At 44.5% G+C, this 13876-nt stretch overlaps 3 protein-coding genes across 3 annotated transcripts; 2 read left to right on the top strand and 1 right to left on the bottom strand.

The window, feature by feature from the left end:
- Positions 1-4167: 4167 nt before the first annotated feature.
- Positions 4168-5064, top strand: N7495_001023 (HNH endonuclease signature motif containing protein; the record flags this gene model as incomplete). The annotated part of the gene is made up of 1 exon (XM_057203693.1): positions 4168-5064. One exon carries the CDS (start codon positions 4168-4170, stop codon positions 5062-5064), a length of 897 nt encoding a protein of 298 aa, XP_057067766.1.
- A 1509-nt stretch (positions 5065-6573) lies between these two features.
- On the bottom strand, positions 6574-8235 carry N7495_001022 (uncharacterized protein; the record flags this gene model as incomplete). Its single annotated transcript, XM_057203692.1, has 1 exon — positions 6574-8235. One exon carries the CDS (start codon positions 8233-8235, stop codon positions 6574-6576), a length of 1662 nt encoding a protein of 553 aa, XP_057067765.1.
- Positions 8236-8738: 503 nt separating this feature from the next.
- Positions 8739-12452, top strand: N7495_001021 (ankyrin repeat and protein kinase domain-containing protein; the record flags this gene model as incomplete). Its single annotated transcript, XM_057203691.1, has 3 exons — positions 8739-9907; positions 9959-10867; positions 10916-12452. The coding sequence occupies 3 exons, from the start codon at positions 8739-8741 to the stop codon at positions 12450-12452; spliced, it is 3615 nt and encodes a 1204-aa protein (XP_057067764.1).
- Positions 12453-13876: the final 1424 nt, after the last annotated feature.

Here is a 13876-nt window from a genome sequence, read left to right as displayed (position 1 = left end):
AGCAGTGGCTCATGCTTCATTCCAAGGTTCCTCATCTCAAGACGAGCTCACATGATACCTCCAGGGCTGTACGTCAACTTTAAGACCGATATAGCCATGGCAATCCATAAATACGGTATGTGATTACCTTGGAATTTGCATCTTATCTAATTTTAGAGCTGTCAGTTGACGAAAGTCTATTCACGAAGCCGTTAATTTGTTTAAAATAAAGATAAGACCAATCATATTGGGCCACTATTAGTATTCCCTATTGATACCAACAAGAGCCTCCATTGATGCTCATTGAAAGATTCCAAGGTGGCAAGGTTTACCTATGGTGTATCTCGTATTCGTCGTTCGAACAAGTTGTAGGGTACAGTATCCAGCTGCTCCGCATTTTAAGAGGGTGATAGCAGTCTCACTGCTACTTTGGCTTGCATGACCTCATCAACTGCATGGACATTGGGGCTTGAAGTATTAAGAAGTATTGGAACTTCCCTCGGCCAGAGCTTTGAATACCCTATAGTACTACTATTACGACCATAATTGATAGATTCATATAGACCACCCCGATATAAGGCATCAATCAAGCATCATCGAAAGTCAATTCAACTGCCCAGGTGGCCAGCCACACGTTAGCTAGCATCGCCGGATTTGGTAAACCGTGATTCTTGGCATATCACATTAAGGCGGAGTACGCACCTGTCAACCTTGGAAATGACAGTAAGAATAGGAGGTCTAGATCTATGTAAATGGATCTATTCCAGCCATCAATTGATACGAGGTGACTGGATGCTCGGAAACCGCAGGCCAATCACACGAGATTGAAGGTAGATTTTATAGGGATCTGGAGATGAGGTTTTGGGATTCAAGATTGCCATTCCCTGTAGGATGGATTCAGCCTCATGTTTAAGCTGGTGACTGGTACATATCTGAAGATATGAATTTGTAATTTAGATATCGAAGTCGTTCGGGTTACTAAATCATACCATATTTCCATCACGAGGCTTTTCCAAGACTTAGTGTCACGGCCTAGTTACGATGAATGAATTGAAAACCGTTCGTGGACCGTGGTAATGGATGATTTTTAATAGAGCTCGGCACGAATAATCTTCGAGCTTTTTCAGAATGTTCGTGTTCGTATTCGTGGCCACTGGAAATGTTCGCGAATATATTTGTGTTCATTTAAATTCTGCCACCGCCTTATTATAGTAGTGGAAAATATATGTGAAGGGCTAAAGCTAAGCTTAGATTCAGAACTATCTAGGCACAAACTGTGTAGAAAATCCATAGGGGATGTAAGAGAATCAGGGGGAATTGAAGCTGAAGGAACATCAAATCACCTGGTGGTCTCCTACATATTTGAGATTGTTAAGCATTTTGATTGGTTCTTGTAATCCCACTTTGCTGCCCAAGTTGACCAAACCTCAAGGGATAATGGGCACCATGATCCATTTGGCGGGCCTGTTACAGAGACCCCTCGGTGAATATGGCGGATCTTCTCGCCGATTTGGATTTGAACGCCGAGGAGGAATACCCTAATGACTAAGGCGCTGAATCTTCTCACCTCCATCACCGTAGATCATACGGAATCACATATAGTCTACGATCCATCGAAATTATAATTAAAATAGTCCCTTTTCTTCATGTTCCAAGAGGTCAAGTCTTTTCTTCCATAAACCGCAAATATTGTCAACACATTTGGTAGATCCAAAAATTCGCTGATCGATCTTGTTCCAATAGATGGCATTAAAGGCAAAATTGTTCCTTGCAGCATACATGATCAAAAAGTCTCCACTATCCCAGCTTTGTTGCATCTGAATAGAGAGTCGCTGACTCCTATTGGGTCCTTCGTTCCGAATCTGAAATGTGCTCTCTTCGCAATCCATCATTACCTGAAGAAAGATCTGAAGCCGTGTCTCATAATCAGCACACCAATCATCAAAACCTTTGGTCTAACACTTCGGCTTTTCAAGAAGAAACCACCAGGGCGGAGCATGAGAAAATTCAACCGGAGCGGTATAGGTCGACTCCCAATCCATTACACCAACAACTCTTTCAGCTTTGTCGACCAGGACGTTTTGTGGTCGAAAATCGTCGCACCAAACTGGGAATGGGCCATTTTCATGAGATAAGCATTTATCCCTAAGCTCCCGATCTTGAATAATTTTTCGAAATAGGTACCTAACAACAAATTTGCGCCGGCAATCATCGACCGAGTCGATAGCATCGTTTCCCCTCCCTCCCTATAAGCACGAGATAATGGGGACTGAAATCGGCATTGCACCTGAAGTCTTCGCCATGATGAAATACTAATATTAAAACCGCCTGTCCTGAATAGGTTGAAGCCAGTCCATAGACGAGGGCGATGGTGCTCAGCTAGAAACATTCCAATCTCATTGTAGATGTTTTCATCCTAATATTAGGAATAAAGTGTGTCTTTAGCCAATCGATACTAATCTCATCGCTAGTCCACCCATTTTGAATAATATTGATTCGCCATTTACCCCTCTAGGGAGCTTATTGAACCATCGCACCAAAAAAAAACTTCCCTTTGAAGATGATATAGGGTGGAAGGGCTTCTCCAGAAGACCTTATAGCTTCAATAACAGTAACCCATCCACGATTCCTAGGCTATAAAATAGCTCTCCAACCATAATATTCAGAAGATGTAATAATAGGTTAGGTCATATTTACTCTCATAGCGAAGCCAGATTCATCAAAGTTGAAGATGTCGTTCGAATCTATACCATATCATTGAATAGTGTTTTGAACCAGTTTGGTAAAATAATTCTAGGGTCTTTAGCTTCAGCTCTCTTATAGTCGTATTTCTGAGAGAGGCGAGAAGTCAGGCTTTCGTGACGTTTAACAAAGCCTGTTACCCAGTTTTTGGCAACAGAAAGGGGGGTATCGGATGTGGTTGAAAAATGCTAGCGGAGTAAAATATTGGCTATATCTCTTAACATAGCGGGGGTAAGAGCTGCACCTCTCTTGTCCATAGAGACTAGCCAATTCTCCATCGATTTTTCTCCAATCTCAGAAGATTTATGACGATAATGACGTTTCTCAGCCCAACTTTCAACCCCCTTCATTCGATCAATCCAAGTTGTTTTTGGGACATTAAATGAGCGCACAGCAGCTGCGATAGAATGGTATCAGCCATCTTTTATAGCCTGGATGGCTTAACAAAATAAAGACCTCCTTTATCAATACATTTCTGTCGTATATTAGAACGAATTGTTGGCATAGTTGGTGTTTGAAAACAATGGATTACTATAGAGATAAATATTTTGGTGACGGAACAACCAGGATGACGGAGCAGTCGGGATTCACGTTAGATTGAATGACTATATAACATCACTATAGTTAACTATTAACGAATAATCTTCGTAATGATTTGATTTCTGGATGGACCAAAAATGCAAAAAGAAGATGCTTAGTATGCGCATGTCCTGGTGTCGATCCAGGGACCTCCGGGTGAGGGGCCCGGCACTCTTCCACTGAGCTAACATGCTGGGTCATAATATAGATCTCCTCTGTTAACTAATTATGACGAGAAAATCTAGCCAGGACTGAGGACTCTTCAACCTCATCGATTTTTTCCCAGGCAACATCATCGAAGGATAAACGTGGCTTCATCTTGAAATAGGGATAGCGAATCTGATAGGCTGAAGGAAAAATGCAGAGTGGCAGAGTAAATGACAGGATGAAGATGTTGATAGTGGGTGATCGGGAAAATATAGTCTCAAGCTACACATCTCTTTACGAAGTCAACGAAAATATCACGGTACCGCGGCCAATCGCCCTTGACAACTCCTAATACCGGCGGCTATTTGCCTTCTAAGTAATAGCCTACTATCGGGTGATTAAATGCCTAAGGCACTAACAGAGATTGGAACATGTCTAGGGAGGCATCATGGAGAAATGATGAGAGGAGAGATCAGGAAGGAGAAAGAATGAAGAGAGAGGAGGAGAATAATAACAGGCCTAGGCAAGATGGAAATGAACTTTCAGTTCAACACGTTTTTTTTCTTCGCATTCATATTTTAGTATACTAGGTCTTGGTCGGAAGGCAGAGATCCTCAGGCTCCGGGAGGCAGAAAGCAGCTTCACCTCCACCTTCACATGCCGAAAGTGGGTTAGGAGGTTTCTGGTCTTTCAATACCGAACATTCACTTCTCCACTACGATGAACTCCGTTTGGGTGCGATATTTTCATGGCCAGACGGGAGATAAGCTTGGGCAGGTAAAGCAACACGGATCAATCACTGATACAAATTTCATTGATATGATTAATTTCATCATTGAATCATCGGCCCCTATCATAATCTACTCGTCACAGACTGGTGTTCAACCTTTGGCAAGTCCTCAACCACTTGCGATCGGCGATTATGATATTTATCCCACCGCCAATGCAAAAATTGAAGTCACCAACTCTGTATGCCTTCGACGGGCCCCCTCCTATATCCCGACTAATGCTACTCCCCGGGAGAAAGCATTCCGTGACGGGGTGCGACTTCGAGATGGAAAGTGCGTTATCTCAGGAACAATAAATCGTACACTCCAGGACGCTCCACAATATCAAACATGGCGTGGGTTTCAGTCAGCCTATGTGTTCCCTCTAGCACGCGAGTCGATCTGGCGTTCAAAAAACTTTTCACGGTTTATCACTAACACTGCTGCTGAAACTCATCGAGCTGCTATTAATTCTGTCCAGAATGGAATGTGTATGAGGAATGACATCGACGACCAATTCGATGATTTTCTTATTGCCATTAATCCGGACGACGGTTACAAAATTTATGACTTTGGAGGAAACAATCAGGGAGTAGACAGGAGAATTCTGGACCCTGTATGCCGTACTCCAGGAGACCCTAACCGGGTCTCTGATGACTTTCTCCGCTGGCATTGGCAGCAAACTCTACTATTTCATATGAAGGGTGTAGCGGAGTCGGGTTGGGAGTCAGACTTTCCCCCAGGATCTGACATGGTCGGAGAGATCCTCGCTGGCCCACAGCCCGCTGAGCGAATGGAAGCAGAGCTTTTTGCTCGTCTTCATCACCTAGTAAGTGACGATAGCGACTAAGCACCTCCCCTTGTCTCTGTCATCTCCGTCCCTCGTCCTGTTCCGCCTTTGAGTTACTCTCTCATGGTTCCTCTATTCTCTTTTCAGATACTTAAACATTTTATCTTCACTTCCATATCTGATTATTGAGGGACAAATGTCATAATTCCTATAATCGCTGCCGTTTAGCAGCAATTCTTCGCATCTTTAGTTTAGTAACTAGTCTTTCGCACATCGCAGGGCTATAATGCTTAGGGGTTGTTGAGCACTTACGCTCCGCTGGCCTTCCGGAAGCCACTGCCGTGGAGGCAATCAATCATAGGTTCCTACGTCGCCCATAGTCTCTTGGAAAACATTTAGTAGGTGGCTAACGCTGCAAGCTTAAATAGGCGACACCGCCATCGAACGTGTTTCCGGGCTGCGCCGCCAACCTGCTCCGCCACCCAACCCAAATATTTAGTCTAATTTCAACCCACTGATTTCAAACACACACCATGCCCCCAATTCGCACTGAAAAAACACAGAAATTGGTAGAGCAGAAGGGAAGTGTCTTATTAGCTATTCAAGCTCTTAAGAATGGTCAATTTGCCTCTGTTTCAGCTGCTTCTAAGTCTTTTGATGTTCCAAGATCAACTTTACGCTACCGAATGAAGGGTGTTGAAAGTGTGACTGAGAAGCGTCATTCTCCCCATAAATTTCTGAATTTGAAGAGGAATCTTTAAAGAATTGGCTACTTTCTATCAATTCTGAAGGAACAGCTCTAAACTGTAAGATGTGTCGAAATATGGCTAGTCTTTTAGTCCGATCACGAATTTCAACTACCACCGACACCCCTATTTCTATAGGCAAATATTGGGTCACTGGGTTTATTAAGAGACACCTTGATCTAAAAATACGTAGGTCGTATTGATATAACTTTAGGGATTCTAGTAATCTATTAGGACTTCGATGGTGTATCGACTTCCTTCGAGGTACTATCTCTATACTTTAAAGAAGTAAATAGATAATTATAAAGAGTTCTTAGCTAAGGGTGGACTCGCGCCGTATTTCTTACCATGCAACCTCATAACCTCAGTCTCAAACATACCCGATATATCATCTGTTCTTCCCAGTCCAGCACTAGGACAAACTTACCAAATGGGACCATTTGAAGAGCTCCAGGGCGTTGACCATGAGGCTTCGACCGCCCTGCTTATGCTGACCCAAGACCGTAGAGGGACAGCTGACTCAATAAGCAAGGATATGGCTGGTAGTATTGTCAGAGATTCCCTCGATGAAAAGAGACCGCTTCGGATCCACGACCAAGGGGTATGAGTGTTCGGGATCTTCTAATCTCATGAAATAATAATGATATGTGTTAAATGGATTATTGTTTTTGGGGCGCTGGGCTTGGCCGTTCTACTTGAGGAATGAATGATTCAAACTTCTTAATGTTTTTATGTTAATATTATTTCACAGCAGCTGAATTTTTAAGAGGAGTCATTACCGAAATTTTGAAAATATGCCCAGGTCACATATCATAGATCATTCTCATAGCTCAATACCCCCCTTTAGAACGCTAACAACCTTCTCCTGAAAGTCCATAGCTAAAGAAGGACCGTCTGTACCCCGAAACTCCCCCTTGAGACAGGAAAGAACTGCATTTGTATAGCCCATTCCCATCTCCTTTGGCAAGCCCTGAGTGGCAATATTTAAAAATTCCTCAACGACTTTCTTTGGTTTCGGGAGCCGCCCGCTGCTCTCTGCCTCTTTGATCTTAACAGCCATCAGCCGGGATATTGTACCCCACAGCCCAATTTCTAGAAGTATTACACCTAATGCATATATATCATGCAGGCGGCTAAACTGCTGCGTTGGACGACCCTGTCGCGAGGGGTGGCGGTAGAAATTAGGTTCGACCTCGAAGTCAGATCGCATGTCTGTACCTTGCTGGATGGACCGGGCGTAGCCCCAGTCGCTGAGATATGATATGATTTTGCTTCCCATAGTGTACTTAGAGAGACGATGCTCGTAGACACCGGATGTGATAGCTCCGGAGGATGTCTCAAGGAAGAGAAGAATCCCTCTACTCCAGATGTTTTTGTGGACCCATGCCGAGGCGTGAACATTTGAAATGGTCAAAGAGAGGCTGTATGCCATACTAAAACGGTCGTTGAGTGACGGTCTCTTTAAAGGTCGCTTGCTTACGCTATCAACTGCGTTAATGAAAGCATGTAAGGTTGTCAGAGATGCACTAGGGGCCGATTCGGATGGAGGAAGTTGATATAGGAAGACACTTCGTTGTTGGGTGGGTTGGTCGATGAAACCAAGACACTCTAGCGCATATATCTTGGGCTGATCAAGGCAGTGTGGCGACTTTGTAGAGAAACTTGTGCTCTGAAGGAGCCACGCCAGGTTACGAATGGGCTCCTTGAGCTCTTCTATTTCGTCCGGCTCCAGATCATCGCGTTTGAGCATGTTTTCGTACTCGTGGTACTCAACAATAACTTGTTCTTCGGAGGATTTAGATGACCACTTGGCTAGGTGAAATTCACCTGTAGCCTTTCCTGCTTCCGAGATTATTCCTGTCAAACTGCGGTAGCTCGTTGGCGCCTTAGCTCCGGCTATCTCTCGACGCTTCATAACTGGTTCAAGCCCACAGCTTTTCAATCCTTGATAGTCACTCCCAGCTATTCCGGTCAGCACTTCTTGCGTCATGTGCTGCATGATATTTCGCAGGTTTTCAGACCACTCTGTATACAAGTTTAGTATGCGATACACCTTTTTCTTCTCAAAGAGCGACCAGTCAACCCCCCTGAGCTTGAGTGATCTAGCTTTGCTCTTTACCCGCTCTAACAAAGACGCTTCTTGCAGTTCGGGTTGCTCGAAACCGATAATGAGCTCATCATCAATGAGACTGTACTTAGTAGCGAAGATCTCGTATTCGGCCAGCGTCTTTCGCATCTGCACCAGTAGCCGCTCCACCGTGTTGGCGATGAAGGGATCTATCCTTCCCGATACCATTAACCCTTGGTTTTGATTGAAGAAGATCCGTCTGAAGAACCACAGAGTAGATAGCTGTATATCCAACTTCAGGCGGATTTCGGCGCGGTCATCGTCAAAGTCCTTGACATCATCTCTGATACCCTTTATGAAGACGGTAATCTGGTAAATCTGTGTTATTGCCGTCACGGCTGTTCCATAGAAGTCCATTTTGCGTTAGGCGAGAACTTGGGAGGATGAAACGTCAAAGGAAGTTACAAAGGTACAGACGTAAGCTGAGCGCTATTGTAACGGCGTGGGTTGCAAGAAGGCTGAGAGAGGCAATGGACTCTCTACATAAGCTGGCTGAACCAGCTGTCAGGGAAGCAGGGGTTCCCCGGATAAGCTAGTTAGAGATTTGCCACTTCTTGATGTATTTAGCTCTCTGAGGTCTTTGGACTCTTGAAGGAGTTCAAGAGTTGTTCTTGTCCCCAATTTACCCTAGTAGAGTTGAGCCCTATGGGATACCACACCCACACCTCCGTCCTCTGGTAGCCCTCTCATAATAGTTCTTCTCTTGTTTACGGTAGTCCAACCGCATTGGACTCTAACCCTTACAGCTATTTACATAAGTACTGTCAGCTACCCCGCGTGAGATCAGTAATATTGCTTTTTCCGAGGCCATTCCACCATCCGTTGTCAAAGTCTCTGATACTTTCTTTCCATCGTTAGAGATGACTAGTTCCTACAACGATATACTCAACTCCCTTGAGGATGAAAATTACTATGCAATAGATATAAATGACCTCTCTCCTTCCCTCCAATCCTGGTCAAACTTTACTGATGTCGAGGAAATAGATCTAGACAGTCTTAAAATTTCTTTCAATTCCGACTCATGGGTAGACCCTTTAGAGTCCGCAATAACAGCTACTCGCAATGGCTCCAAATCAGTCCTCAGCACCCTCTCACAATTCGCTACTATTCTCTCTCAAACTGGTATCCCCGGGCCGCATCTTCTTCAAGCGACAAACCTCTCTAAAACAGCCACGAAGATTGGCAACGGCTCTCAATTCACAGTGTTCAAGCATCCCAACTTCCAAGGACAGGTCGTTAAACGCATCAATGTTCCACTATCAAGTAGAGCAGAACAACGTTTCGCTGAAAGTGTAGGCTATCGCTCTCAGCTTAAGACTCTGGAGCTGGAAGTTCTATCCCTGTGCAACCCAATCCTGCGAGGGCATTCGAATATCACTAGTCTCTTGGCGTGGGGGTTCGATTACCCGTTTGCAGACCTGGCTGTTCCCTTACTATTTGTGGAGGCTGCGTTGATGTCTTTGACAGACTTTCTGATCACCGAAGAGAGGGATGTGGAGGTAAAGTATCAACTTGCGCTAGGTATAGCGAATGGTCTTGAGGTCCTACACAACCTCAAGATTGTACACGGCGATGTGAAACCAGAAAACATTCTCATATTCGCTAGCCAGATTAAAAGTGTACCGTTTCAGGCCAAATTAAGTGACTTTGGTGTTTGCCTCGACTTGGAGAAACCCGAAGAAAGTTTTACGCTCGGTGATTATCGGGGGACGCCAGCTTGGATAGCGCCTGAAGTTGTTCGTGGTGGCATTGACAGATTTGGAGGCTTCTCACCCGATCTTATGTTTCGATTTGATGCATATAGCTTTGGATTAGTGCTTTTGTCAACTTTCACTAGTAATGGCCGGCCTCCGACTAACAGGTGTTCAGAGAGTATCATTGAGATGTTCAACCGTCAAAAAAACATGCCATCTGATGTTCGCATTCAGTTGCGCAAGGCAACATTAAGCCTTCTCACAGAGAATCCTACAAAGCGACCACTCCCTAGTCCAACTTTACTTAAAGCTGACACACCGGCCTACAAATCTTGGTAGGATGAGCACTTATTCACTTATTTTCTTCATACTAACTTATAAAAAAGGCTAGCTTCAATTCAATCAAAACCGACAAACAATAATGCGGGATTGATTGACCCAATATATAATAAAGGTCCACTTTTCTGGTACCGATTTGACGCAAGTATTCGCTCAGAACTTGAAGAGCAATATGCTCAAGGAGAAAACAGCGCTTCATTTGACGGCGATGTACTATTTGGCATTGCCCAAACAATCACAGGCCAAAAACCGTCTTATCTTGATCGCATGCTGAGATATCTCACTGATGCAGCGAAGTCGGGATATACCCCTGCTAGGGCTGTTTATGCACAAGTCATGGAGGCACATGGTCGAGCTCCTGAGATTGATCAGGAAACTCTGGAACAATGGATGCTCCAATCCGTTTCCGAGGGATACTTATTTGCAAAACCTGGCCGGCTAGAGAAAAAAATGGAGGAATGTATGGATAATTTTCGACGTGATGGAGGATTCTGCTCAGATCCTTTCGTCACAAAAATCAATGTTAAGACGGCAATAAAGACTGGAAAAGTCCTCGAGTGGACCAAAAATAACGGTTTGATTGTCGACCGCAAAGGTAATACAACATTGCATGCCGCCGCTGCCTTTGGAGCTGTTGATGCTGTACATGATTTACTTAACGCCATCGAGATCGATGTGAACACAGAGAACGATAATGGTGAGACTCCGCTTTACAAGGCATTCCAGGCAGGGCATACAAAAACAATTATGCTTCTTCTTGACCATGGCGCGACTTCATTCCACAAAACCCGGCAAAAGATGACACCTCTTCATTGGCTATTCATGATCCCAGAATATTCGACTCGTCAAATCGCTCAGAGGATGGTTGATATTGGAGCAGAGTTGAATGCAGTAATGGAACCTGCCGTCATAGAGAATAGTGGTGGATTTCCAGTGAAGATGCAAATGCTTCATTAGTATGTTCATCATGCCCGCCCAAGTTTCGTACTAATTATGGTACATAGTCCGTTCGAACTACCTCATGGAACACCACTACATTGGGCCTGCTTTTTCCGCAATATGGTTGCTATCAAGGCCCTGATTTCTCTCGGGGCCAATGTTGATGCAATATACTACGGCTCAGACGCATCATCAACACCACTTTCATTAGCAGCATACTTTGGAGAGCTTGAAATTTCCAAATATCTGATATCTCACGGTGCAGATGGTACACTGCTGGACTCTATAGGTCGAAATACTCTACACTCGATCACGAAATACTTTCCCGAGAGACATGGTTATCTTCCTCATTGTTGGCACTATTGGATTCGTCATGGAACTTGGGATAATCACTTGGTGCAAATGGAAAACCTAGTCAAAGTATTAATCGATGCTGGGGCAGACATTAACGCAAAAGATAAGAATGACTATTCAACTCCCATTTTAGCAGCGGCCGATCTTGGAGTGTGGGACGGGGGTCTGATATGTGCCTTGCTGGCAGCAGGGGCTGACCTCAAGGAATCTTCCCTGTCCCGTGCAGGAGATACAGTTTTACATTTATGGGTCTCAATCGTTGGGCCTCGTTTAGATTATCCCGAATCGTACCTTTCAACCCTCAGCAAGATAGTTGAGACCATGCCGAATCTCGACATTGCCAGGCGTTTCTTGGAGGACAGGCCATTTCATCTACTTGCCACCACGTATCACCCCGAAGAAGAATTTGAGGCGGCGTGTAGAATTCTTTTTTGTCACGATTTCCCGGCTGATCTGAACGCAAAGAACCGTCGTGGCTTTACCCCGCTGTCTATTGCTCTTGGTACCGATTTGAATCCTGCACGACGGGGCCGCTTTCTTCTAGAGAAGGGTGCTGATCCATTTGTGCTCAATGACCAAGGACTAGATATTCTTTTTTTCATCGCCAATAATGCCGTTCTCAAAGACAGAGAATCCTACGACTTGATTCAATACTTTCTCCTGTATCTTGGAACCGACATGAAAAAGGTCTACGAGACTAATTTTCTTCCCAACCCCAACAGCACAAACACTCTTTCCGCTGCCGCCGGTCGTGGAAAGCCACTGACTGTGGCTCTTCTTCTCACTCTCGGCCTCGTCAGCCGCATCAATGATCCTGACCGCACCAAATCTCCGCCATGGACACCGCTTGACCATGCTCTTCATTATGCAGAACTGAGTCGACGTGCACATATACGGGGACTGGCGTCTTACAGATATGGTGTCTCTCGGACAAAGGCACTTGAGAATAACCTCGTCTATGATGATCACCAAGGTCCTCCAGCACGTGCAGCTGAGGCATATAAATCTTATCCAGAGGTTATCGAGATCCTGTGCAATGCAGGGGCTAAACGCACATGTGATCTGGAGAGAAATATAAATGGTGACTATATTGAGCAGCCTGGGGCCTGGGATAGGAATGAGATCCAAGGTTATGGTTTTACACGAGAGTCACAGCCAAATGTGGAGGATTGGAAGGACCTGTATAGGCTAGCTAATTACAGTTTACTGAGCTTGGATGGATGGAGCTGGCTAATAGGTGGTAAATAAAAGATGTGAATCGGGTTTTTGGAACCACAAACCCCGCGTGTGTGTTAGAAGACGAGATTGCTCTTATTCCATGGCCATGTTCTGTTTTTTGGATACTCCCTTATCTACATGGAGAGGGGAAGCTCCCACAAGAGATGTATGAACGGGCAATGGAGGACTTCCGCCCTTTCTCTTCCATCATTTTCCCAGTCAGAATTGAATCCATTCCTCGCCAAGTTTCCTCTACTTCTAAAACTTGCACAATCGATTCACTCTTCCCATACGCTCGAGCAAACACCTTCCCTCAAAACATCCAAGTGCTACATCTTTCTGTGAAGAGAAAAGGAAAGAAGCTCTCTGAAAAGATTAAGCAGCATGTTGAGAGCCTAGGCACTGGAGAGTTCCTCTTCAGAAGTATGACGAGAGCGGCTCTCCCAGCGATACTAGCATTCTTTATCCCATCGTTTTCTTCGAATTCGCATGATAATGAGCTAGGACCAGGTATTTATACATCAGAATCATTAACGCATGCGTTGAATTTCACTCGCTCAGGAGTACTGATGATCTTTCGAAACCCTGACTTCCATCGCCTCAATATCTGGAAGCCATCGAAAAATGATTGGAAAGAGGTTGTGGCAACGTGGACGAAGCTGTCGCTTTCAGATGATCCCAACTCAATACCAGAAGGGTGGAAAGCTGCAGACATAATCCGAGCTCCAATTTCAGAGTCCGATAGGAAAAGAGGCATGCCGGAACCAGGGTCATTTACTCAAGTCGTAGCCACTAGTTATAGTGGCTGTGCCGCGCTCGGAAGTTCCCTGTGTTCAATCATTTGGTTTGAATGAAGGTTGACTGAAGTCATTTACTGGCGTTGCCTGTGTTTTTTGCCCTGTGTTCAATTGTCCGGTATGACTGACTGAAGATTGATTGAAGTTTTTTGCTGGCATATTTTATGTTTTCACCCATGGCTATTATTATTATTGGCGCATTTCGATTCCATCAATTCATTGCAAGGCTAAGAATTAGAGAAATTGCATTAATAAGAAATTGCTGAACTCAAAGCCTCGCAACTTCAATCTCGTAGATGCTGTCGGGAGCGAAACTGGCTCGTTGCATGCACTGCCATGCAGTAAGTAAGCTTGTACGTACGTGATGCGGGAGTTGTAAGAAGTATGTTATTCAAGTCTATCTCTTACTAAGGCATTATATCACATGGGGGAGATGGGGTGGTTGTATCAATCCCCTTGATATACATGGTCCTTGTGGGCCATCTGTTCTAAACACAGGATGTCGAAACTTGTCAATCCGCAATCTACCGGCGATCACTAATTTTATAAAAATGGACTTCCTACATTCTCGACGAAACGCTTCATTGAATTCGGGGCCTTTTTTTTGTACAAACCCAGACTGTAGGAAATCATTCCTACGTAAAGAATATCTCAATC

The sequence above is a fragment of the Penicillium taxi genome, assembly GCF_028828555.1.
Source record: "Penicillium taxi strain IBT 34144 chromosome Unknown utg000001l_segment0_segment0, whole genome shotgun sequence".
Classification (NCBI taxonomy): Eukaryota; Fungi; Ascomycota; class Eurotiomycetes; order Eurotiales; family Aspergillaceae; genus Penicillium; species Penicillium taxi.
The sequence above is the reverse complement of the archived record's forward strand: the minus strand, read 5'-3'. Positions and strand labels throughout refer to the sequence as shown.